Below are 24,669 nucleotides of genomic sequence, written 5' to 3' on the forward strand. Positions count from 1 at the left end.
TGGTCAGAAAAGAATTACACGGTGGGGACGGGGACATAAAAAAAATGTGGTCATTGTTCCATCTGTCCCGTGACTATTGTATTGAGAACTCTACTTTGACTTGGCAAAATGGTAAGGAGCTGAAATTGAGACATTGTACTACTTGTGATTCAGAAAATGTGGTTTATGCACTTAAATGTCCCTGTGAGTTATTGTGCATTGGACATACCACAAGGACATTCAAAATGTGGGCAATCGAACATCACCACTGCATATCTCATGAGAAAATTGAAGCTTTCATGGTGAGACATTGCCAGCAATTGAAACATCAATTTGACCAAATGAAATGTATTATTTTTATTTAATTTTGTTACATTTGTACCCTGCGGTTTCCCACTCATGGCAGGCTCAATGTGGCTTACATGGGGCAATGGAGGGTTAAGTGACTTTCCCAGAGTCACAAGGAGCTGCCTGTGCCTGAAGTGGGAATCAAACTCAGTTCCTCAGGACCAAAGTCCATCACCCTAACCACTAGGCCACTCCTCCACTGTTGCTATTATTTGAGATTCTACATGGAATGTTGCTATTCCACTAGCAACATTCCATGTAGAAGTCGGCCCTTGCAGATCACCAATGTGGCCGCGCAGGCTTCTGCTTCTGTGAGTCTGACGTCCAGAAACAGAAGACTGCGCAGCCTTCTACATGGAATGTTGCTAGTGGAATAGCAACATTCCATGCAGAATCTCCAATAGTAGCAACATTCCATGTAGAATCTCCAATAGTATCTATTTTATTTTTGTTACATTTGTACCCTGCGCTTTCCCACTCATGGCAGGCTCAATGCGGCTTACATGGGGCAATGGAGGGTTAAGTGACTTGCCCAGAGTCACAAGGAGCTGCCTGTGCCTGAAGTGGGAATCGAAAGTTCCTCAGTTCCCAGGACCAAACATTCCATGTAGAATCTCCAATAGTATCTATTTTATTTTTGTTACATTTGTACCCTGCGCTTTCCCACTCATGGCAGGCTCAATGCGGCTTACATGGGGCAATGGAGGGTTAAGTGACTTGCCCAGTGACTTGGGCGGTTTCAGGGGAAGGCAGTGTGGAATAAAGAGGAATAAAGTGGAAGAATTCCCACGAGACTGGATAAGTACTCAGCTTTTCACCTTGCACATTTGTTTTAAAAGATTGAAAGTTTAAAGTATTTAGTCCATTACTTTGCACATTTGGTTTAAAAAGATTGAAAAATGTTCAATACCTGTGCCGAGACATTGACCAGCTTTGAATATCTGGGCTTAATTCTGTCAGTGTTTATAAGCAGCTTCAAGACCGCTGTCACAAGCTAGATATTAAGAGCCCCAACTATTTCCGTGTATTTCCATTTTGCTAGTCGTGACCTAAGCCTGCCCAGTCTTCTTGTGTTGGGGATCCTGTTTGTACGTTTATCCTCACCCTGAGTGTGGATTTGCTGCTCTTGTGGGATTATGATCAGAAGGTATGTTCAGTTTTATACCTTGCAAGTAGTCAGACCTGACTTGATGTTTCACTACTATGTATGTGAGGCCTATTGTAAAAGAAATTGGATGTGCACCTTGCCCCCAGAAAAGTGTGAACGTCAGCAGTTCATTCCATACTGTTGTTTGCTAAGCTAACATGGACTCCTGATGATAGCTATTCTCTTCTTTGCTCTCACGTGGGTCACTGGCCTCAGCACCAGCTTTTCTCCAGAAACACAAAATGGTCCGAAAACTTTCATGGAAATCATTGAATAGAAGCCCACAAACTATGGGATTAGCACAGATTCTAACACTGGCCAGAACGTAGAAGAAGGAAAGCAGCCAGTCAAAAGTGAGCGGAAAATAACGATGGGTGATTAGCAGTATTTGTATGGGGGAACAGCAAATTAAAAAGACAATTGTGAGAAACAGGGCCTTCCTGCTCCCTTTCGAGCTGCCACACCTTGGTGAGCCAACTGGTTGACCAGAAGATCTCACCTTAACAGCAATTAAAAAGAAGCAGAGACCGATGATCTGCAGGGGTACTAAAATTCCTACAGTGAAGGTATAAACGTCATAAGAGTAGGCCCAGATGTCCTGTGAGAAATCAAGTGTACAAACTTGAAAAACTAGATGCACATCTGCATATATAATGGCTGGAAGGGACAATAGGGTTGCAGACACCCAAACTGTTGCACAGATCAAGGTGACCACCCTTGCCTTCCGCCACTTGTTGGACATCATTGGACGGTATACAGAGACACAGCAGTCAACACTCATCACAGTTAGGAAAAAACCTCTGGGGAATAGATTGTGATGCACAATCCACATGAATTTGCAGAGAACTGAACCAAAGGGCCAGGCCTTTAAGATATTATGAGCGACATCAAAGGGCAAGACCAACGCATTGAGTAGATCTATTGCAGCCACGTTTAAAATGTAAATGTTGGTCACAGTTTTCATCTTGACATATCTGAAAATTGCCCAGAACACCAAGGTGTTTCCTATACATCCAATTACACATATCAACAGGAGAAATACAGATGTGACAATAGTATTGGTACTGAGGTCTGGAGAGACTTCATACGATTCTGTGAAGTTCCACAAGTCGAGAAGAAGGCTGTCATTCTGTAGGTAATCAGTATCTAAACTCTCCATTTTTCCCTCTTCTCTTGTTTCTAGAAAGTTAACAAAACATATATTTCCATAATTAGTTTGTTGATAGAAAAACAAATTAATGAGTTATTCTTTTCACCAATAAAATGAGTTATCTTGTTGGGCAGACTGGATGGACCATGCAGGTCTTTTTCTGCCGTCATCTACTATGTTACTATACTGATTCTCATTCTAGTAAAGCTGGTGTTGGCTATCCAGCTTTTCCACTGACTACCCCAAAATGTTTTTTTTTTTTTTTACCTTATCTGGAGCAGGTGCCTGTTCCAATTTATAGAACGCAGAAAAATTCAAGATTAATAATTGAAGTCCAACCCGGCAGGAATGTATTTCCACAGCGCTAGAAAAGGAGATATAAATTAAGCAAGTTACAAAATATTCCCGCTGTTTAGAAAATACAGTAATCTTCGGAAGTGAATTCACAGCCTCCTTCTGTACTGTTTACCACAACTATGCTGTCTTTTTTTTTTTTTTTTTTAATCATAGGAGCTCTCACCAGAACTGCTGGGCTCAATGAACTGCTCTTTGCATTCATAGAGTTATTGAACAAGGGGCTTCCAGTCATCCCTACGGTAGTTGAGTGGGTCAATTCTTTCCTCATGCAACCTCTGACATTGACCAAAGGGCTTTTGGACTTTAATATAATGAAATGGAAATTTGACATCATGCATGTCCTTTAGACAAAAGTCTTCATTCTGAGATGTGCTCTAAGGATTTTGCATCAGTTGGTATGAAAGGAAGAAAACCAAAGAATTATATAACTTAGAAACATTGAAGATGTCAGCCCCATAAGATTGTAAAGTTTTATTTTGTCTGTCCCATTTACTCTTCCCTTGCCGTGCCATCAAGGCCACTCCCGGCTATGTCTTCATTTCTTTATAACAAAGGACCATGTTTTCTGGAATTCTAATCGTTTTAAGCATCGCCATTCCCTCCGGGATCAGGGGCATCATTAGTAAAGGACTCGTACAGTTCATGCCCAAATCTCGTAAACAGTTTGGCTGTGGACATATTACTGTTGGGGTACGTCCTGCTCTGTACCAGCTTCTTGAGAAAGTGTGGGTAGCAGGTTTTGTGACAAGATTAGTGTACACAAAATGTCAGTCACGAGTTTTAATGTTGGAGCTAATTGCAAACAAATGGTTAAAGAATGTAATTCCAAATTGCCCCCAGGAATGTTCTAACCTGCAGCCTTTGCTAGTCAGGACCCATGTGTTTGCTGTCTACCTCTTCCTTCCTTCCAGCTCTGGGCTGCCAGGCTGTATCTCTGCACTTGGGTTCCCTATTAGGCTGTACATAACACCTCCTCCCTTACTGGCTCCCTGTCATGCTGTGTCTTCCCTGTTCTCTTTCTTCTGGAAAAGAACACAGCGAAGGTAACAAGATGGATGACACCAAACAAACTTCTACTGGGGCCTGCCATGGCTCCCAACATCGCGAACCTTTATGTGGCAGAGTTTGAGTCCAGTTTTTTTTAAGAATAAACTCTTGCTGTGAACTTTTTTCTGAGTCCAGTAGAAGGTTGTTTTGGCGTCATCCATCTTGTCACCTTTGCTGTGTTCTTTTCTTGGTTTTTCCATTGCGGAGATCCGCTTTCTTCTGTGTTTTGCCGCTCTTTCTTCTGGATCCATAGCTGGCCTACTACAGATCCCTCCTCCTGATTGTTCCCCTGGCTTGGATGGCCTTCTGCTTTTTCTATTATATCCCCACCACCACCATGGCAGTAGCAATCCTAGGATGGACCAGTGGCGTAGGAAGGGGGGGGGTGGTCTGCCCCGGGTGCACGCTGCTGGGGGGTGTCGGCGCCTCGCTGGTTCCTTGCTCTCTCTGCCCCGGAACAGGTTACTTCCTGTTCCGGGGCAGAGAGAGCAAGGAACTAGCGAGGCGCCGACACCCCCTAGCGGCGTGCACTCGGCTGATTGGCCCTCCCGCCCGCCTCTCACCGCCTTCCATGTATGTTCTCGCGGGGGGGGGGTTGCGCTACGGAGGGGGGAGGGTGCGTCGCGCTGCACCCGGGGGGGGGGGGGGGTGCGCAGCGGCGACCCGCCCCGGGTGTCAACTGCCCTCGTGACGCCACTGGGATGGACAGAGGGAATGGCAAGTCAGAGATATGGGCCATAGGGTGGGTGACCATATGGAGATGAGTAGAACCCAATTTGTCACATGACATTGCCACGGTAGCCCTATTGCAGCTTTGTAAAAGAGGTCCCATGAGAAGGGACACAGGTTTTCAGGATCTGTGCTGAGCATAGTGGGTTTCATGTAATTATTTACCAGTTCCAAAACTCTGTCCTACTTGAACCATTTTTCCTACTCTGGATTTAATCTGGGAGTTCTGAGATTGCAGATATCAGTGCCGGCTATTCTCAAATTATCCAAAAATCCTAAGGGGGTCCTTTTACTAAGGTGCGCTGAAAAATGGCCTGCGGTAGTGTAGACGTGTGTTTTGGGCGCGCGCAGAATTATTTTTTAGTGCACCTACAAAAAATGCCTTTTATGTTTTGCCGAAAATGGACGTGCGGCAAAATGAAAATTGCCGCGCGTCCATTTTGGGTCTGAGACCTTACCAGCAGCCATTGACCTAGCGGTAAGGTAATCATGGTAATCGGCTGGTACTGGTCTATGTGCGTGAAATTCCACTTGACGCTCATAGCTTCCACGTGTCAGAAAATAAAAAATATTTTTCAGACACGCATAGCGGATGCACACCAAAATTGAAATTATCCTGCAAGGGCCACCCAGTAACTGGGCGGTAACTCCAATTTGGCACGCATAGGCAGGGCTGCCGAGAGGGGGAGCAGGGGGGGACAAAATTACCCGGGCCTCCCTGCCGGGGTCAGGCCGCCGGCGCTGCAGTTCCCGGTCTCACCTGCCTGCCTCCTCGGCTCCGTGCCCCCTGCATTCGAAGCAGCAGTCACAGATCGCCTCCCTTTGGGCCTTCCCTCCCTGTGTCCTGCCCTTGCGGAAACCGGAAGTTACATCAGACGAAGGCGGGACATAGGGAGGGAAGGCCAGAAGACAGGCGATCTGCGACTGCCGCCTTGAATGCAGGGGGCCCGGAGCCGTGGAGGCAGGCAGGTGAGACCGCGGACTGCAAGGGTGGGGGTTGGGCGAAGGCGGGGTGGCCTTGCCCCTGGCCCGGCCTAGTCTTTCGGCGGCCCTGTGTGTAGGCACCTATGCAGCTTAGTAAAAGGGCCCCAGAGTTCAGTAGCAAACTTATCTGAATAATTTCTACTAAATATTTAGATGGATAACTTGATCTAGATAAATTGTATGCCTGCCAGCTTGCTGAATACCAGACTCTAGACCTCTAAAATCCCCTTGAATATCCAACACATCTTTTTAAAGACACTTAAAGTAAGGCTTTGATCAGAAAGCTAACCTTCGTTGAGAAACTGATTTTACTGTTTTCACTGATGCAGTAACCAGAAACCGCTCAAAGTAAGAGAGACATCTTGACTGAAGGAACATTTCATTCACAAGAAATATATTCCTTGTAAAAGGCTTTGCCTCTATCAATTTGCACTCATAAATCTGTACAAGCTTCGCCATTGCAAACCTACCAAATAGGAAACGGATGAGATAACCTTAGCCACCATCTCAGGATGAAAGGTTTTACAGCAATAAAAACACGAAATAAGAATTGTCTGCATATCTCACATCTTGGGTTGGCACTGCAACCCAGCTAAGATTCTGGAAACAGTGCCTGTGTGGTGTGGTGTGGTGTGTTGTCCTCCAGTTTTGGAAGTTTATAGTTTTGAAGGAAATATCCAGGGATGAAGGACTGATCCAGTGATCTGTTGACACTGCACTTTTAGAATTTCCAGAAGTACATAAGTATTGCCATGCTGGGACAGACCGAAGGTCCATCAAGCCCAGCATCCCGTTTCCAACAGTGGCCAATCCTGGTCACAAGTACCTGGCAAGATCCCAAAACAGTACATTTTATGCTGCTCGTCCTAGAAATAAGAAGTCCATTTTAATAACGGCTTATGGACTTTTCTTTTAGGCAGCTATCCAAACCTTTTTAAAACTCCGCTAAGCTAACTGCTTTTACTACATTCTCAAATACCAACATTTCAGTGGGGCAAAACAGACAAAGTACGTACTGGAGATCATCTTACAATCATCTACATATGTAAAACGTGGCATTTAGCTGTGTGGATTGGCTTATATCCTACGCTATTAAAATGTTTTATTGTGTATTGTGTTGTCATTGCAAGTAGTATACTGTGCCATACTTTGTATTGCTGTTTGAATATATTTACTGCTGTAATTGTCTATTGCTTATGTTTGATTTATTTTTACTGTACACTGCCTTGAGTGAATTCCTTCAAAAAGGCGGTAAATAAATCCTAATAAATAAATTAAAAATAAATAAACTGCTGTTTACATGTGTAGATGGCTGGGATGCTGCACGTTGAAGAGGTTGTGTCTGGGCAGACTTTGGGCTGATAGAAACATCAAGTAGCCCTTTTAGTGCGCAGGAAAGACCCACACTGGGGATAGCACAGGCCACTTTTAGCACTGCCAGTAAAATACCGCGGGATACCTCTGTGCGCCCCATGGTGGTGCATTTTAAGCTGCGGTAAGCAGGTGTTAGTGCTGTCCGCAGCTTAGTAAAAGGGTCCTTAAATATGCATTTTCTTTTTTACATGGGCTCTACTGCCTGCTCCAAAGCGAGTGTAACTAATATTAAAATGTTTGTTTTAGCTGGGGCTTAACTGAGGGTTCTTTTATGAAGCAGCAGTAAGGGAAAGGGAAATGGGACTTGATAGACTGCCTTTCTGTGGTATTTTGCAACTACATTCAAAGTGGTTTACATATATTCAGGTACTTATTTTGTACCAGCAGCAATGGAGGGTTAAGTGACTTGCCCAGAGTCACAAGGAGCTGCAGTGGGAATCGAACTCAGTTCCCCAGGATCAAAGGCCACTGCACTAACCACTAGGCTAAGCCCATCGCAGCTTACCACTCATTAAAAAGAAGTACTGCTAGGCTACCGCAGGAGCCCCCCTCCCCAAACATGGCCGCACGGCAAGTGCTTTACTTTCAGGAAAAAGAAAACCCCCAGAAATGGCTTGCGTAGCGAAAACCCAGTGGTAATCGGGCATCACCGCACACTGCCCAGTTACCACTAGTTTATCGCCACCTGAATGGGTGGTGGTTAAGGGATCCCCACCACATGGTCATATGTGTCGGGGGCTTTTTTTTTTTACCCATTGTGCCAAAAAGGGCCCTGGGATGTGGGAGAAACAGCCCCTGCCGCTAATGCAGGGACCTTTATTCCACAGCTTGGTAAAAGGACCCCCTTAGTGCGGGATGCCTGAACACATCCTGTGGTACACCATTTTATTTATTTATTTAGATTTTGCTCACACCTTTTTCAGTAGTAGCTCAAGGTGAGTTACATTCAGGTACTCCGGATATTTCTCTGTCCCAGGAGGGCTCACAATCTAAGTTTGTACCTGAGGCAACAGAGGGTTAAGTGACTTGCCCAAGATCACAAGGAACAGCACTGGGATTTGAACTGGCTACCTCTGGATTGCAAGACTGGTGCTCTAACCACGGGGCCACTCCTCCACTAGCAACATTCCATCTAGAATCTCAAATAGTAGCAACGTTCCAGAATCTCAAAAAGTGGCAACATTCCATGTAGAATCTTCAATAGTAGCAGCATTCCATATATTTAGATTTTGCTCACACCTTTTTCCGTAGTAGCTGAAGGTGAGTTACATTCAGGTACTCTGGATATTTCTCTGTCCCAGGAGGGCTCACAATCTAAGTTTTTGTATCTGAGGCAATGGAGGGTTAAGTAACTTGCCCAAGATCACAAGGAGCAGCAGTAGCATTTGAACCAGCAGCCACCTCTGGATTGCAAGACCAGTGCTCTAACCACTAGGCCACTCCTCCACTCCTATTCTTTGGGGTTCTCCATGGAATGTTGCTAGAATCTTGCTATTTATTTATTTTTTTTAGATTTTCTCACACCTTTTTCAGTAGTGGCTGAAGGTGAGTTACTTTTCTCTGTCCCAGGAGGGCTCACAATCTAAGTTTGTACCTGAGGCAATGGAGGGTTAAGTGACTTGCCCAAGATCACAAGGAGCAGCAGTGGAATTTGAATCCTTGCTCAAAGCCCACCTCTTTTGGCACCTAACCTTTATACCTTTCAGGAAATCTAGACTGCCCCAATTTGACTGCCCCTACTTGACTGACTGTACATTTGTCCATTAGATTGTAAGCTCTTTGAGCAGGGACTGTCCTTCTATGTTAAATTGTACAGCGCTGCGTAACCCTAGTAGCGCTTTAGAAATGTTAAATAGTAGTAGTAGTAGTACTCTAGCCGCTAGGCCACTCCTCCACCCTGAAGAATTTTGTTACTCTTTGGGGTTCTACATGGAATGTTGCTACTATTTGGGTTTCTGCCAGGTACTTGTGACCTGGATTGGCCACTGTTGGAAGCAGGATACTGGGCAAGATGGACCATCGGTCTGACCCAGTATGGCTGTTCTTATGTTCTTATGAACAGGGCCTTAACATTCCCCTGGGGGTCAACATGAGGCCTAAACTCCCAATCGCAGGCTTGGCGTTTGTAGCTGTAGCTGATAAGGCAGGGTTTTGTTGTTTACTTAATTTATACTAGCCGTTAAGCCTGTAAAAACGGGCGAGTATTGCAGCCCTCCTCTCTCCCCTGGCCTCACCCCGTCCACCGATCCTCCCCCCCATGTCCAGCAACCATGCCCTCTGCCCTGCTCTCCCCCCATGTCCAGCAACCCTCCTCTCTGACCTGCTCTCACCCCATGTCCAGCAACCATGCCCTCTCCCCCCTGCCCTCCCCCATGTCCAGCTACCCTCCTCGCCGCCGCTCCCTCCCCCCTCCGTGCCGGGCCCCCTGCACTGATCTGACAGCGCCTCTCACCTCCGTGTGAAAGCGCTGCAGGCAGCAGCAGATCGCTCTGCTGCTGCCTGCAGCGCTTCCACACGGAGGTGAGAGGCGCTGTCAGGTCAGTGCAGGGGGCCCGATACGGAGGGGGGTGGGAGTGGCAGCGGGGATGGGGGGGGAGGGTGGAGGTTGGTTCGCGCGATGTTCGTTTCCAGGCGGCAGCGTCGTCGTCCGACAGTCCGACTCCGTTTCCCTCTCTGTTCCGCCCTCTGACGACATGACGTATTGACGCGAGGGCGGGACAGAGAGGGAAGTCTGTACTGCGCATTTGCAGGTAAGTCGGTCACTTGCCGTTTATATGTTTGACTGTTACCCAGACTTCCAGCTGCTGACTGCAGGTAGTCCATCCTCTGGGTTACAAAAGAAGAATTTTGTTTTTGCTCGGGTTGAAGTTTTTCACCACTAATCGAAGCTGTGGCCAGTTTGTACACCATTTCCCTGTCTGTCTAATTATTAAAGTGTTTTGAAGCGACTACGAAAAGGTTCCCAGGTGAAAATTGACTGGCATTTTGTGTGGGTGCAATCCTGAGGGAGGGAATTGTCTCGGAGCCCCTGTTAAATCTTTGCTTAATGCGCTTTAATGCAGGACTTTACCGCACTAAGCCCAGACTTAAAGCAACAGCTCTGGAGTTTAAAAATTTTTTTTAATTGCAGGTCATGGGCTCATTTGTTCATAAGCGTTTGGCACTTGCATAGGGAGCGTGACACCACCTACCGCTTCCTATTTAGAAAGTGCTAGTTGCTTCTGCATTAACTCTGCATTAGCCAGTTAAAACGTTAATCATAACACGCTTGCAGGATAATGTCCACTCTGCACCCAGGAAATGTTACCTCCAAAAAATATTTAAAATTAAAAAGATAATGCGCTTTCCTATCAACTAATGTAGTTCTTTTTCGACATGTTCTATTTTACTACTTTTTATTGTAAACGGCTGTGAACTACTGGCTAGAAACAGCGGTATAGCAAGTCTTAATAATGAATAAATACATACAATACCACTAATGCGTTTCTACGTTAGCCGGTTTCCACAGTCTATAACCACATGTTAAGGAGGAGATTCTATATATTGCGCCTAAAATATTAGCGCTGACTTAAATGCATTCTATAATCGGCACCTAGATTTAGGCGCCAGTTATAGAACATGCGCAGTTGATATTTCAGCACCTAAATCTGGGCACGTCCATTTACACCGACAAAAAAGTGGCGTAAATCCCAGTGCGTAGGTTTAGGCGCACTGGGCCATATTCTATAACTAGCTGCCTAGATGTCAGAATGCCCACAAAACGACCATAACCTCTTTTTGCCTGGGCGTGTTAGAAATTTGGCGCACATCATTACAGAATGCGCTTAGCTCATGAGCTTGTTAAGCCAATTAAATTACGCACAGTGTTATAGAATCCACGCTGATTTCGGCACTTAAATCTAAGCGCGCTATATAGGATCCAGGGGTAAAGGCCTAATGCCCTTTCACAAAAGCCCTTAAGTTACAAGAACATACCTGCTACATTTGAATATAACTCGCTTTGAATGTCTACTGACAAAAGATCCCTTTCTTCTTTGAAGAATTCTAAGGTTATTTCAAGAGTTGTCAACCCAGTCCTTGGGAGAAACCTAGCAAGTCAGGTTTTAAGCTATCCCTAATGAATATGCATTAGATACTAAATGAGTAAATATCATAGAACTTAGTACAACAATCAATAAAATACCTCACGTACCAGTCTTTTGTTTTAAAGCTACTTCTTAACGCAAATTTTATTAATATCAATATTAACGCATCAGTTAAAATCATTAATATTTTCAATGTGGATATACCTCCTGTTTATACTGCACACCTTAAACCACAAACTCACTAATCATTCATACCATCATTCATACCTATACACATAGAGCATATGCGCACCACTTAGCTCAATAATAACCCAGATCTATACAAATACATTCCTGAACATAACGTTTCTTATTACAATTCGGTTATTCTCTCTACCATGTAGGTATACACCTAATGCAAAACTATTTGTAACACTCAGAAACCTCAATGCAATATCATAATGTATTCCTCTTCACCATGTATGTATGCACCTTAATGCATTACCATTTGTAACTCTGTACCCGTAAATGGCGATCGCCATCACGGCATAATGTAAGCCACATTGAGCCTGCAAACTGGTGGGAAAATGTGGGATACAAATGCTACAAATAAATAAATAAATTACACAGTGCATGTAGCAAAGATAATCCTCTTAAAATCATAGACTGTCTTTTAATCAGCAGTCATAAATTCAAACCAAGAATGTCTCGTAAGCAAAGTTCAACCGTTGTACATGCTCTTCATATTATTATTATTATTTGTAGCATTTGTATCCCACATTTTCCCACCTATTTGCATGCTCAATGTGGCTTACATTTGCCATAGTGGCATTTGCCATTTCTGGTCTACAGAGTTGCACATGGTTTTACAGTCAGTGCGTACATACATGGTATAAGAATACATTATGATCTTGTGTAGGTGTCAACATTAGGGTAAAAGTGATAGTGTTTGGCAATGAGGTTAGTGTCATAAGAACTCTTTCATATCCATAGGTTTACTAACGTAAATCAATGCAAGCCCTTCAGAGCATCTTGTAAAACAGCGTTGTTAATCCACGCCCTCGCAGGCGTGATCGCTCCAAGCCCGACGCGTTTCGGTACTAGGCGTCTTCAGGGGCTCAAGATCTACACACAGTAACAAAGCAAGTGTATCAGTTCCATCCCTGTCTTAACAAAATACATCCATTATTATAAAACACCAACTAATTTACCTCAGCTATTATGAGTGCTCATGCTCTTCAGGCTGTTACCAAGATGGCTCCCTCCACGGAATACCGGAAATGAGATCAGCGTTACCGCTCTGCCTTACGCAGGAAAAGGTGTAATGGCTTCTTGAGTCTGTTGCTTCCCATTTATAGATTCCCCCATTCCACTTCTTCATTAAGCCCTGTAGGTGTCACTGTTTTCCAATCGTGTATGAGCCGTTGTTCAATTTGCCTCATTCTATGCAGCACATTCCCTCGCTTAAGTCTATCTGTTGTAAAACCACAAATCTCAGATCTTCCAGCCTATGTTGTTTATCCTGCCAGTGCTTCACCAGCGGAGTATCTAATTTCTGTAATCTAATATTACTCAAATGCTGTGCAATTCTGTGTTTTACCTTTTTGACTGTTTGTCCTATATATACTAATTTGCAAGGGCACAAAATAGCATAGATTACATAGGATGAATCACAGTCTGTAGACGAAAATAATTGGTATTGTTTAAGGTTCTTCATATTGGGAATTTCCACACTGCACGTCTCCAAAGCATACGGGCACTGTGCCAGTGGCGTTCCTAGCGGGGCGGACACCCGGGGCGGCGCCCTGCCTCCTCGGTGAAAGACCCCCCCCCTGGGTGAATGCCGCTGGGGGGGGGGGTGCCGCAGCGCGCGCCTGCTGCGAGTTTACTAACTTTGCTCGTTCGCTGCAGATCCCTCTGCCCCGGAACAGGAAGTAACCTGTTCCGGGGCAGAGGGAGCTGCAGCGAACAAGAGAAGTTAGCAAACTCTCACAGCAGGCGCGCACAGCGGCACCCCCCAGCGGCGTGCACCCAGGGTGGACCGCCCCCTCCTTGGTACGCCACTGCTATGTGCATCCCTTACACTTATGATGTTCCCTACACTCAACTTTACCTATTTGTCTGTAGGATTTTAGTTTGGCTCCCAAATTTTGCCCTCGTTTGAATGAGAACCAGGGGCATTCACGAAAAACTTTATGAATCCCAAATAAACCCCAGTGTCTCCGTATAATCTGTGTTATCTGCTGGGTCTGTGTCACATAAGGCAAAATACATATGACGTTTATCCTTATACTCAATGCCCTTATTAAATAGCCAGCGTCTGTGCACATTAAACGCCCTCGTTGAACGCTTTATGCACAACCCTCCCTGGATATCCTCTTTCTTTAAATCTCTGTTTCATCTGTGCAGCTTGTACAATAAAGTCATTCTTCTCAGAACAGATTCTCCGGATACGCAAAAACTGTCCTACAGGTATACCATTTTTTAAAAGGGGACGGATGGAAGCTAGAATAATGAAGGAGGGTATTTCTATCTGTGGGTTTTCTAAACACCTGAGTAGTGAATGTATTGTTGTTCCATTCAATATGCACGTCTAGGAATTCTACTGCATTATATCCTATATGTGTAGTAAACTTAATATTGGGGTCAAATTCATTCAATTGAATCAAAAATTCTTCCAGCGTACTAACATCCCCCTTCCAGATGAGCAGCACGTCGTCAATATACCGTGCCCACTGTTTAATGTAATGCATGTAGCCATTCTGGTATATATATTTACTTTCAAACTGAGCCATATACAGATTCGCTAATGTGGGGGCTACTGTAGCCTCCCCCTAGCTACCCCTTTTGTCTGCGGAAAAAAACTCTTTTTCAAACGTAAAGTAGTTATTTAGTATTACTTTCTCAGCAATTTTATTCAAAAATGAACATTTATCCTCAGAGTATTCCATCTTCTGTAACTGATGTTTAATTAATTGAAGAGCTTACCTTTCAGGGATGTTTGTGTAGAGTGCTGTAACGTCTAGAGTGACTAGTGTGACTTACGTTCCCGCCCGAAACCTCCGCTCACAGGACAAATCCCTCCTCTCAGTACCCTTCTCTACCACCGCCAACTCCAGGCTCCGCCCATTCTGCCTCGCCTCACCCTATGCTTGGAATAAACTTCCTGAGCCCTTACGCCAAGCCCCCTCCCTACCCATCTTCAAATCCTTGCTCAAAGCCCACCTCTTCAATGTTGCTTTCGGCACCTAACCTTTATACCGTTCAGGAAATCTAGACTGCCCCAATTTGACTGCCCCTACATTTGTCCTTTAGATTGTAAGCTCTTTGAGCAGGGACTGTCCCATGTTAAATTGTACAGCGCTGCATAACCCTAGTAGCGCTTTAGAAATGTTAAATAGTAGTAGTAGTAGTAGTAGAGTGACTAGTGTGACTTATTCCTCCGTTTCTATTTGTAGAGTATCCAACTTTTGCAGCAAGTGGGTAGAGTCTCTAATATATAATTCAATTTTAGGTACAGCTATATTGAGATGGAAATCTAAATATTGAGACAAGGGCTCAAGAGATGACCCTATACCATTTACAATAGGGCGTCCAGGGGGATTAGTATAATCTTTGTGTATTTTGGGCAGGAAGTAAATATTCGGGACTTTCGGAAATTGTCTATCTAAATATCTGTATTGTTTTCTGCTAATAGTCCCTTTCTGATGTGCTCCTGTTAGTAACTCATGCATATCCTCCACTAATTCCATAGTGGGATCTCTTGGTAATACTTGATAAAATCTCTGATCATATAACTGTCTATGTGCTTCATTCACAGAGGTCTGCTTGTCTTGTATTATCGTCGCACTCCCTTATGTGCCCTGGTAATCACTAAATGTTTGTTGCTCGCTAGCTGCGTTAGCGCCCTAGTTAGTTCTTTAGATAAATTGCTATACACAAATGATCGTTTGTTTTCTAATTTTTCTATATCCTGCAACACCCATTTTTGAAAGGTATCTATCGCCCCGTCTATGTGTCCCGGAGGAATCCACGTCGAGGGAGAGTGATGCTTAGCAGAAAATGAATGCTCTACGCCCTGAATATCCTCAAATATCTCCTCATCCTTGAAATGAAGCTTCAAACGTAATTGTCTGAAAAATGTATAGACATGTTGTTTCATCTGAAAAGAGTCATAATACTGCGTTGGGACAAAAGATAGACCCTTGGCCAATATCTCATATTGCTCTTTAGTTAACTCGTGAGATGATATGTTGATTACACTCAATTCTGTTTGCGTGTTAATCCCTTTGGTCGGGCCCCCGATGTTACTCCCGATGATTGAATTATTGGCTGTATTGTGACACATAAAAAAGTTTGAGCACTGGTTCTGTTTGATTCTTGTCGATCACTAGGCTCATTAACTGCGATCTCCACTTCCCCTTCTGAAGAGTCACTGGAAGAGCTGATGAAATTAACTTTCTTATTTTTTCTGCCTCTTCTAGATTTACGACCCTTATCCATCCACGGATAAACATATCCGCGAGTATAATCTTGTTCATCTCTCTTAAATTTAGAAATCGTTTGATTCCTAATTTCAACCTTATACTTATCCATTAAGTGATTATGTTCAGCTAATTGTTGGTTAAACTGATTCTCCTGCAGTCTACACTTCATACCTGCTAGTTTCACATTCAGCTCATCCTGTGCGCTTTTAATATTTTGATTTAATTTTGCTATGGTGATCAACATCAAGTCTAAAGAACATTGTGAAATCAAATCGTTCCACTGTTTAACATATTGGTCATCATCTAAAAATCTCGGTTCCTTGTATAATCTTAACCCTCTAGGGATTCGCTGTACATGGCAGTATTCCACTAGAGTGCGTGAATGAAACACAGTTCTTATAAGGTATTTATTAAGTTTCTGAATGTCGGTCCATTCAATTTGTGGTTCTTCTGCTAATGACCCAAACAGTCTGTTACTTGCTAAGAGCTCCGAGATCTGATCTCCCGACATCCCTGTCTTGGAGTGCCAGCCCGGTTTAGCCATTCTTCTCAATGAATATGCATTAAATACTAAATGAGTAAATATCATAGAACTTAGTACAACAATCAATAAAATACCTCACGTACCAGTCTTTTCTTTTAAAGTTACTTCTTATTGCAAATTTTATTAATATCAATATTAACGCATCAGTTTAAATCATTAATATTTTCAATGTGGATATACCTCCTGCTTATACTGCACACCTTAAACCACAAACTCACTAATCATTCATACCATCATTCATACCTATACACATAGAGCATATATGCACCACTTAGCTCAATAATAACCCAGATCTATACAAATACATTCCTGAACATGACATTTCCTATCACAATTCAGTTATCATTACACAGTGCATGTAGCAAAGATCATCCTTGTAGGTAGTCCTCTTATAATCATAGACTGTCTTTTAATCAGCAGTCATAAATTCAAACCAAGAATGTCTTGTAAGCAAAGTTCAACCGTTGTACATGCTCCTCATATTCTCTTGAGTGGTGTCATAAGAACTCTTTCATATCCATAGGTTTACTAACGTAATCAATGCAAGCCCTTCAAAGCATCTTGTAAGACAGCATTGTTAATCCACGCCCTTGCAGGCGTGATCGCTCCAAGCCTGACGCGTTTCGCACTAGGTGTCTTCAGGGGCTCAAGATCTACACACAGTAACAAAGCAAGTGTATCAGTTCCATCCCTATCTTAACAAAATACATCCATTATTATAATACACCAACTAATTTACCTCAGCTATTATGAGTGTTCAAGCTCTTCAGGCTGTTACCAAGATGGCTCCCTCCATGGAATACCGGAAATGAGATCAGCATTACTGCTCTGCCTTACGCAGGAAAAGGTGTAATGGCTTCCTGAGTCTGTTGCTTCCCATTTATAGATTCCCCCATTCCACTTCTTCATTAAGCCCTGTAGGTGTCACTGTTTTCCAATCGTGTATGAGACGTTGTTCAATTTGCCTCATTCTATGCAGCACATTCCCTCGCTTAAGTCTATCTGGTGTAAAACCACAAATCTCAGATATTCCAGCCTATGTTGTTTATCCTGCCAGTGCTTCACCAGCGGAGTATCTAATTTCTGTAATCTAATATTACTCAAATGCTGTGCAATTCTGTATTTTACCTTTTTGACTGTTTGTCCTATATATACTAATTTTCAAGGGCAAAAACTAGCATAGATTACATAGGATGAATCACAATTTTATTCAAAAATGAACATTTATCCTCAGAGTACTCCATCTTCTGTAATTGAAGTTTAATTAATTGACGAGCCATTACTCAGGAAGCCATTACACCTTTTCCTGCGTAAGGCAGAGCGGTAACGCTGATCTCATTTCCGGTATTCTGTGGAGGGAGCCATCTTGGTAACAGCCTGAAGAGCTTGAGCACTCATAATAGCTGAGGTAAATTAGTTGGTGTTTTATAATAATGGTTGTATTTTGTTAAGACAGGGATGGAACTGATACACTTGCTTTGTTACTGTGTGTAGATCTTGAGCCCCTGAAGACGCCTAGTGCGAAACGCATCGGGCTTGGAACAATGATGCCTGGGAGGGCGTGGATTAACAACGCTGTTTTACAAGATGCTCTGAAGGGCTTGCATTGATTTACGTTGGTAAACCTATGGATATGAAAGAGTTCTTATGACACTAACCTCATTGCCAAACACTATCACTTTTACCCTAATGTTGACACCTACGCAAGATCATAATGTATTCTTATACCATGTATGTACGCACTGACTGTAAAACCATGTGCAACTCTGTAGACCGGTAATGGCAAACGCCACTATGGCAAATGTAAGCCACATTGAGCATACAAATAGGTGGGAAAATGTGGGATACAAATGCTACAAATAATAATAATAATATGAAGAGCATGTACAACGGTTGAACTTTGCTTACGAGACATTCTTGGTTTGAATTTATGACTGCTGATTAAAATATAGTCTATGATTATAAGAGGACTACCTACAAGGATGATCTTTGCTACATGCACTGTGTAATGATAACCGAATTGTGATAAGAAACGTTAAGTTCAGGAATGTATTTGTATAGATCTGGGTTATTATTGAGCTAAGTGGTGCATATATGCTCTATGTGTATAGGTATGAATGATTAGTGAGTTTGTGGTTTAAGGTATGCAGTATAAGCAGGAGGTATATCCACATTGAAAATATTAATGATTTAAACTGATGTGTTAATATTGATATTAATAAAATTTGCATTAAGAAGTAGCTTTAAAACAAAAGACTGGTACGTGAGGTATTTTAATGAATATGCATGAGGTAGATTTGCATATAATGAAGGCACTGTGTGCAAATCTAGCTCATGCTACCCTGAAAAGCAGACTAGCTAGGTGTGTCCCGAGGACTGGTTTGAGAGCTCCTTCTGCTCCTAGGAGTAGCCTAGTGGTTAATGGAGGACTTTGATCCTGGGGAACCGGGTTCAATTCCCACTGCAGCTGCTTGTGACTCTGGGCAAGTCACTTAACCCTCCATTGCCCCAGGTACAAAATAAGTACCTGAATATATTATTATTATTTATTACATTTGTACCCCGCGCTTTCCCACACAATGCAGGCTCAATGCGGCTTACATAGTAATTTGAAATACAAAGTTAAGAATAGAATTTTCAATAAGACAGTAGTAAATCAACGTAAAGTCGGGCTTAGTAGTGTACGATAAGTTGAGCTAGATAATATATGACTAGGATAAAAGAGGGTAGACAGGATGGGATAGTGTAATTTGGGAGAAAAGGGGTAAGGAGGGATAAAATTAAGGAGAGATGGAAAGAGAAGGATGGGAGGTCTGTATTTAAGTCAGAACAGAATTGGGAATGGAAGTTGGGGAGATTAGATTGGGGCATTAGGGTAGGCTTGCTTAAAGTGTAAACCACTTTGACTGTAGTTGCAAGAACCTCAGAAAGGCAGTAGTATATCAAGTCCCATTTCCCCTTCCCTTCCCTTTCATAAGCTCACTGACACTCCCTCCAATGTATGTGCCTACTGGAAGCTTTGTTCAGGAATCAATCCTTTGATTGTTTTAAAGTTATTTAAAAAAATACAGTCTGGGCCATGCAAACGAGCGCCTTAAGAATCAAAAACTGCGGCAGCAGATAAAGACCTAGAATCTCTGCACATTTTTAAACATTTGTAGGTACAAGTGATCGTACAATGACTTCTAAAATAAAAGAGACTTTACCTGAGGATATGCAAAAGTGGTTGAGAGACAGGAGACTGCGGTCTTCATGTGGTTATATATCCTTACAACACAAAACATGGAAAAGAATTATCTTCAGTTCCTCCAAAACCTTAAATGAACATTTTCAGAATCAGATGAAAGTACCATATAGTTACTGAAGTGGTTCTCCGATGTACAGCACTGCTTCCTGCAGACCGAATGCCTGTGTCTGGAAAAGACTGTGAGAACTTCAGTGGGTGTTAAATTACTTACAAAATTCTCTTCCCATTGGAGAAAGGAAGGCAGGATATGTCTCTCTGACCTCCAGCCTTCTCTTCTGAGGAACGTTCAGTGTGTGTGGATGTATGAATCTGCAGAGCCTCTCACAGGAATATACAATTTCCCAACTGCAAGAAGTCAACACTGTCCATGCAAGGCCAAATCATGGATCGAAATGACAAAACCCGGGAGTTTCAGCAAAAGGATAGAGCAAATAGAATGTGGGGTTAGAAAATGTATGAGAATACTTTGCATTAATCCATCAGGGACCAAAATGTTAATTATAGCCTTAATGAGCAGCAATCAGGAGTTAAGCTAGTACAGTTTTATTTATTTATTTATTTGTTACATTTGTATCCCACATTTTCCCACCTATTTGCAGGCTCAATGTGGCTTACATAGTGCCGGAGATGCGATTGCAGACTCCGGTGTAAACAAATACAGAGTGATGTAGAGATAGGATAAGGTTCGTGTGGCATAGCCACATAGGTGCGTCGTACTCGGGAGAATTATGTTGTGTCCATGATGTATTTTGTTATTATTGTGTCTATACTGTATTTTGGTTTTGTTGTGTTGCAGCGGTCAGGCTTTTATGTTGGGTTGGTAGCATTGGAGCTGACTCTGTAGGTGCTTGAGCACCCCCAATATTGAGAAAATTCCTTGTATGTGTCCAGGGAGGGGTTATTTCCATTGGGCTTAGCACCCCCAATAATTTTGAAAAGTTGGCTCCTATGGTTGGTAGGGTATGCCTTTTTGAACAAATATGTTTTTAGTGTTCTCCAGAAGTGTAGGTGGTTGTATATAGTTTTTAAGGCTTTTGGAAGTGCATATCCACAATTGTGTGCTTACGTAGGAAAAGTTGGATGCGTAAGTTGATTTGCATTTGAGTCCTTTGCAGCTTGGGTAGTGCAGGTTTATTTATTTATTTGTTACATTTGTATCCCACATTTTCCCACCTATTTGCAGGCTCAATGTGGCTTACATAGTACCGTAAAGGCGTTCGCCAATTCCGGTATGAACAAATACAGTAATGTTGTGGTATGTTCCTGCTGATTTTGAAGTATTTCTGGTTGGTAGGTCAATTGGGTCCGTCATGTATCCCGGGGCTTCACCGTAGATAATTTCGTGAACCATTGTGCAGATTTTGAAAGCAATACGTTCTTTGATTGGCAGCCAGTGTAGTTTTTCGCGGAGAGATTTTGTGCTATCAAATCGGGTTTTTCCAAAGATAAGTCTGGCTGCCATGTTCTGGGCGGTCTGGAGTTTCTTTAATGTTTGGTCTTTGCTCTTACGGGACAAAGCTCATGGAAGAGGTAGAACTTCTTCCGTATCTCCATGACTTGTGTTAATCACTCATGAAACCCCTGTGTGTGAGCTTCCATTGTGCAGAGCTGCATCCATTGTACATCAAAAATAACCTATAGGTGCTTCTGCAAAAACAGTTGTCAGCATGTGTGAGCTAAAAGCTTAGGGATCAATACCGAGCGTGGTTTAACTGGGAGGGAAGGAGCTCCTGTCCGCTTAAACCATGCTGAGTAGGCTGGTCACAATATTCAGTGGCACTTAAACGGGTCATGACATTGAAAATCGCCTGCGACCAGTGCAGCACTATCTGGTTACTACCGTGGAAATCTGGGGGCAGAATCAGGAGGTGATAGTTAGCCTGGTAGTTGTGACGTTCAGCCAGCTACCTGGTTAGTTAACTGGGCAAAGTTAGGTCAGTAAATAGTCACACTACCTTTCGTTTTAGCACATGGCCGTTTACTGCCCCATTGAAAAAATTTCTTTTTCCCAGTTGTGGTAAAAAAATGGCCCTGCATGCGCCAAAAACACGTGCCCACACTAGCACAGGCCACTCTTTACTGCAGCTTAGTAAAAGGACCCCCTAAGTCTACTAGCACATAGCTCAAAAAGGGGCATGGCAATGAGCATGTCAGAGGCGTTTCAAAATGTTGTGCTTTTGGGTGCCGGAATTTATATAAGGTTTTAGCAGGCGTAGCACCCAAAATTAGGTGTGGGAATCGGCGCTAAGCATAATCCTATAAAGGGCGCAAAGTCCTTTTTGGAATCACACTTAGTGACGATTTTTTCTGGTGTCAAATTCTGAGCATTATTTATAAAATCCCTCCAATGGGTATATGTGGAGGGGCATAATCGAACGGGGCGCCCATGTTTTCCTGAAGGCGTCCTCGCAGGACATCCCCAAGAAGGGGCGGGGAAAGCTGTATTATCAAAACAAGATGGGCGTCCATCTTTCGTTTCGATAATACGGTTGTGGACGCCCAAATCTCCACATTTAGGTCGACCTTAGAGATGGTCGTTCCTAGAGATGGTTGTCTCCAATTTTCGGCGATAATGGAAATTGAGGACGCCCATCTCAGAAACGACCAAATCTAAGCCCTTTGGTCGTGGAAGGAGCCAGCATTCGAAGTGCACTGGTCCCTCTCACATGCCAGGACACCAACCGGACACCCTAGGGGGCACTGCAGTGGACTTAATAAATTGCTCCCAGGTACATAGCTCCCTTACCTTGTGTGCTGAGCCTCCCAAAACCTTCCCAAAACCCACTCCTCACAACTGTACACAACTGTACACCACTACCATAGCCCTTAGGGATGAAGGGGGGCACCTAGATGTGGGTACAGTGGGTTTCTGGTGGGTTTTGGAGGGCTCACATTTACCACCAGAAGTTTAACAGGTGGGGGGGGGGGTAGGCCTGGGTCCGCCTGCCTGAAGTGCACTGCAGGACCCACTAAAACTGCTCCAGGGACCTGCATACTGTTGTCATGAAGCTGGGTATGATATTTGAGGCTGGCAAAAAATATTTGAAAAGTTTTTTTTTTTTTTTTTAGGGTGGGAGGGGGTTAGTGACCACTGGGGGAGTAAGGGGAGGTCATCCCCGATTCCCTCCGGTGGTCATCTGGTCAGTTCGGGCACCTTTTTGAGGCTTGGTCGCAAGAGACGCCCTTGTTTTTTCCATTATTGGTCAAGGATGCCCATGTGTTAGGCACGCCCCAGTCCCGCCTTCGCTATGCTTCCGACACACCCCCGTGAACTTTGGTCGTCCCGGTGACGGAAAGCAGTTGAGGACGCCCAAAATTTGCTTTCGATTATGCCGATTTGGGCGACCCTGGGAGAAGGACGCCCATCTCCCGATTTGTGTCAAAAGATGGGCGTCCTTCTCTTTCGAAAATGACATATACATAAGAAAATGCCTTCATAAAGTGACTTTCTTAATGTGTGCATCAGCGGACGCTGACAGTGTACAGTCATGTTAATGGCTGCGGTGCTGGCTTGATACTTAGGGCTCGCATAAAAACCAGTCTGTGTTTTGAAGACACCTTAGTGTTGTGATTTTGCAGATTGCTTTGTGGAAAGAGATTATAAAAACTCCCCAATGAACCTGCAGTGGGCACAACACGGTGCATTGAATATTCCAGTCTTCCTGGCTGCTGAGATTGATGCGGGTCCCGGCAACAATTCAGTCAGGACCCACATAAAATACATGAATATCAGCCAGGACCTGCACAAGGAATTATTAGGTCCTTCAATCTCGATTACCCATCGAGGCCCCCAATTTCTATCCCCCGTCCAGGCCCTCCCACCCACTGCGTCAATAGAAGTCCACCCCCCAATCTTGATCCCCCGTCCTGACCCTCCTCCCACCCCTCCACCACCCCACCACTCCATAGTAGGTCCCTTCTTCATGGCTACCTTAACCTCATTGGTGGGGGTGTACTACCACTAGAGGTCAAGAAGGCCATTTTCAAGATGTGACTGCTAGGGGCAGGAGTGAGTGGGCTTTGCTCCTTCCCCCATTGCCCCATTGGACCATCAATAAAGTTAAGGTAGACCCAGGGGTCTATTCTGAATGGGGGTCTTCCTTTGTCAAGGGGTTGGGAGGGGGTCTGGATCTTGCCAGAAGGAGGGAAAGATGATGGAAATGTGCCGGCCGGTACTGGAAGTTATGCAGGTCCCGACCAATATTTAGTCAAGTCCCACATAACACACTTATGCAGGTCCCAGCTGAATATTGGCTGGAACGCACACAAGGAGATATCAGGTCCTGTGATCTTGATCCCCCATCAAATTCTTTCCCCCATCACGCCAATAGTAGCCTAGCCCCTCAACTTCAATTTCCCTGTCTAAGCCCTCCTCCCTGCTGCACCAATAGAAGTCCACTCTCTCCCTCTATTGCAATAGGTCTCTCCTTGGGCCTACCTTAACCTCATTGGTGGTCCAGTGGGGCGGTAGAAAGAGTAAAACCCACTCACTCCTGCCCCTAGCAGCTGCAAATTGAAAATGGCCACTGTAACATCTAGTGGTAGTCATGTGGTACTACACGTGAGACTTCTGTTAGAGGTAGAGGTGGCCATTTTCAAGGTGCAACCTTTAGGGGCAGAAGCAAGTGGGTGTTGAAGCTGCCCCTATTACCCCCTGGACCACCAATGAGGTTAAGGTAGACCCAGGGGGCCTATTCTGACTAGGGGTGGGTGGGAGGAAGGAAACTTTTTCCTTGTCTGGGGGAAGGACAGGGACGGGGGTCTTGCCTTTTCAAGGGTGTTGGGGGTGGGTCTGGCTCTTGTGAGGTGGAAGGGAGGGGAGGACTGTAATGCCCTTCTCCGACCCACTTCAAAAATGGCCAGTCAGAGCCAACATAGTCAGCAGCACTGCCCGGTCAAAGTGACCAGCCCGCAGACCGTTACCCACTTAAATTGCTTTGAATATCAAACGGTTTGGGAGCCCTTCCTGTCTTAACCTAGCAGCCTGACGTTTGAGCTAATGCAATGTGCAATACGAATGCCTTTGTCTATTGCATTTGCCCCACATTTGAGGAAAATAATGTGATCCTCTGGCTACCAGAGCTCCAAATATTTAATTCCTTAAAATTGACGGAAGTAAGCGTACCTTCTGGGTGAACCTGGGTAACTAATACCTTCTAAAGAGCTATAGAAGCCAGCAAGTGACATCCGTTCCAGAAGCTTCAGGATGGAA

The 24,669-nt window shown here is 44.0% G+C and overlaps 1 protein-coding gene across 3 annotated transcripts; it reads right to left on the reverse strand.

Annotated features, from left to right (window-relative positions):
* Window positions 1–1,008: 1,008 nt before the first annotated feature.
* On the reverse strand, window positions 1,009–19,623 carry LOC115476129 (somatostatin receptor type 5-like). 3 transcript variants are annotated; one of them, XM_030212310.1, is made up of 4 exons: window positions 19,561–19,623; window positions 19,417–19,477; window positions 2,892–2,988; window positions 1,009–2,653 (listed from the first exon to the last, which is right to left on the reverse strand). In XM_030212310.1, the coding sequence occupies exon 4, from the start codon at window positions 2,631–2,633 to the stop codon at window positions 1,623–1,625; it is 1,011 nt and encodes a 336-aa protein (XP_030068170.1). In that variant the 5' UTR covers window positions 2,634–2,653; window positions 2,892–2,988; window positions 19,417–19,477; window positions 19,561–19,623; the 3' UTR covers window positions 1,009–1,622. The 3 variants fall into 3 exon arrangements, with proteins under 3 accessions (XP_030068170.1, XP_030068172.1, XP_030068173.1); XM_030212312.1 differs by lacking the exon at window positions 19,561–19,623 and having other exon boundaries at window positions 19,417–19,536; XM_030212313.1 differs by lacking the exons at window positions 19,417–19,477; window positions 19,561–19,623 and adding an exon at window positions 12,391–12,478.
* Window positions 19,624–24,669: the final 5,046 nt, after the last annotated feature.

This window comes from Microcaecilia unicolor, chromosome 8 (assembly GCF_901765095.1).
Source record: "Microcaecilia unicolor chromosome 8, aMicUni1.1, whole genome shotgun sequence".
Taxonomy (NCBI): Eukaryota; Metazoa; Chordata; class Amphibia; order Gymnophiona; family Siphonopidae; genus Microcaecilia; species Microcaecilia unicolor.

Coding starts and splice junctions, on each gene's coding strand:
- LOC115476129 (XM_030212310.1), bottom strand. CDS start 2,633: ATGGAGAGTTTAGATACTGATTACCTACAGAATGACAGCCTTCTTCTC.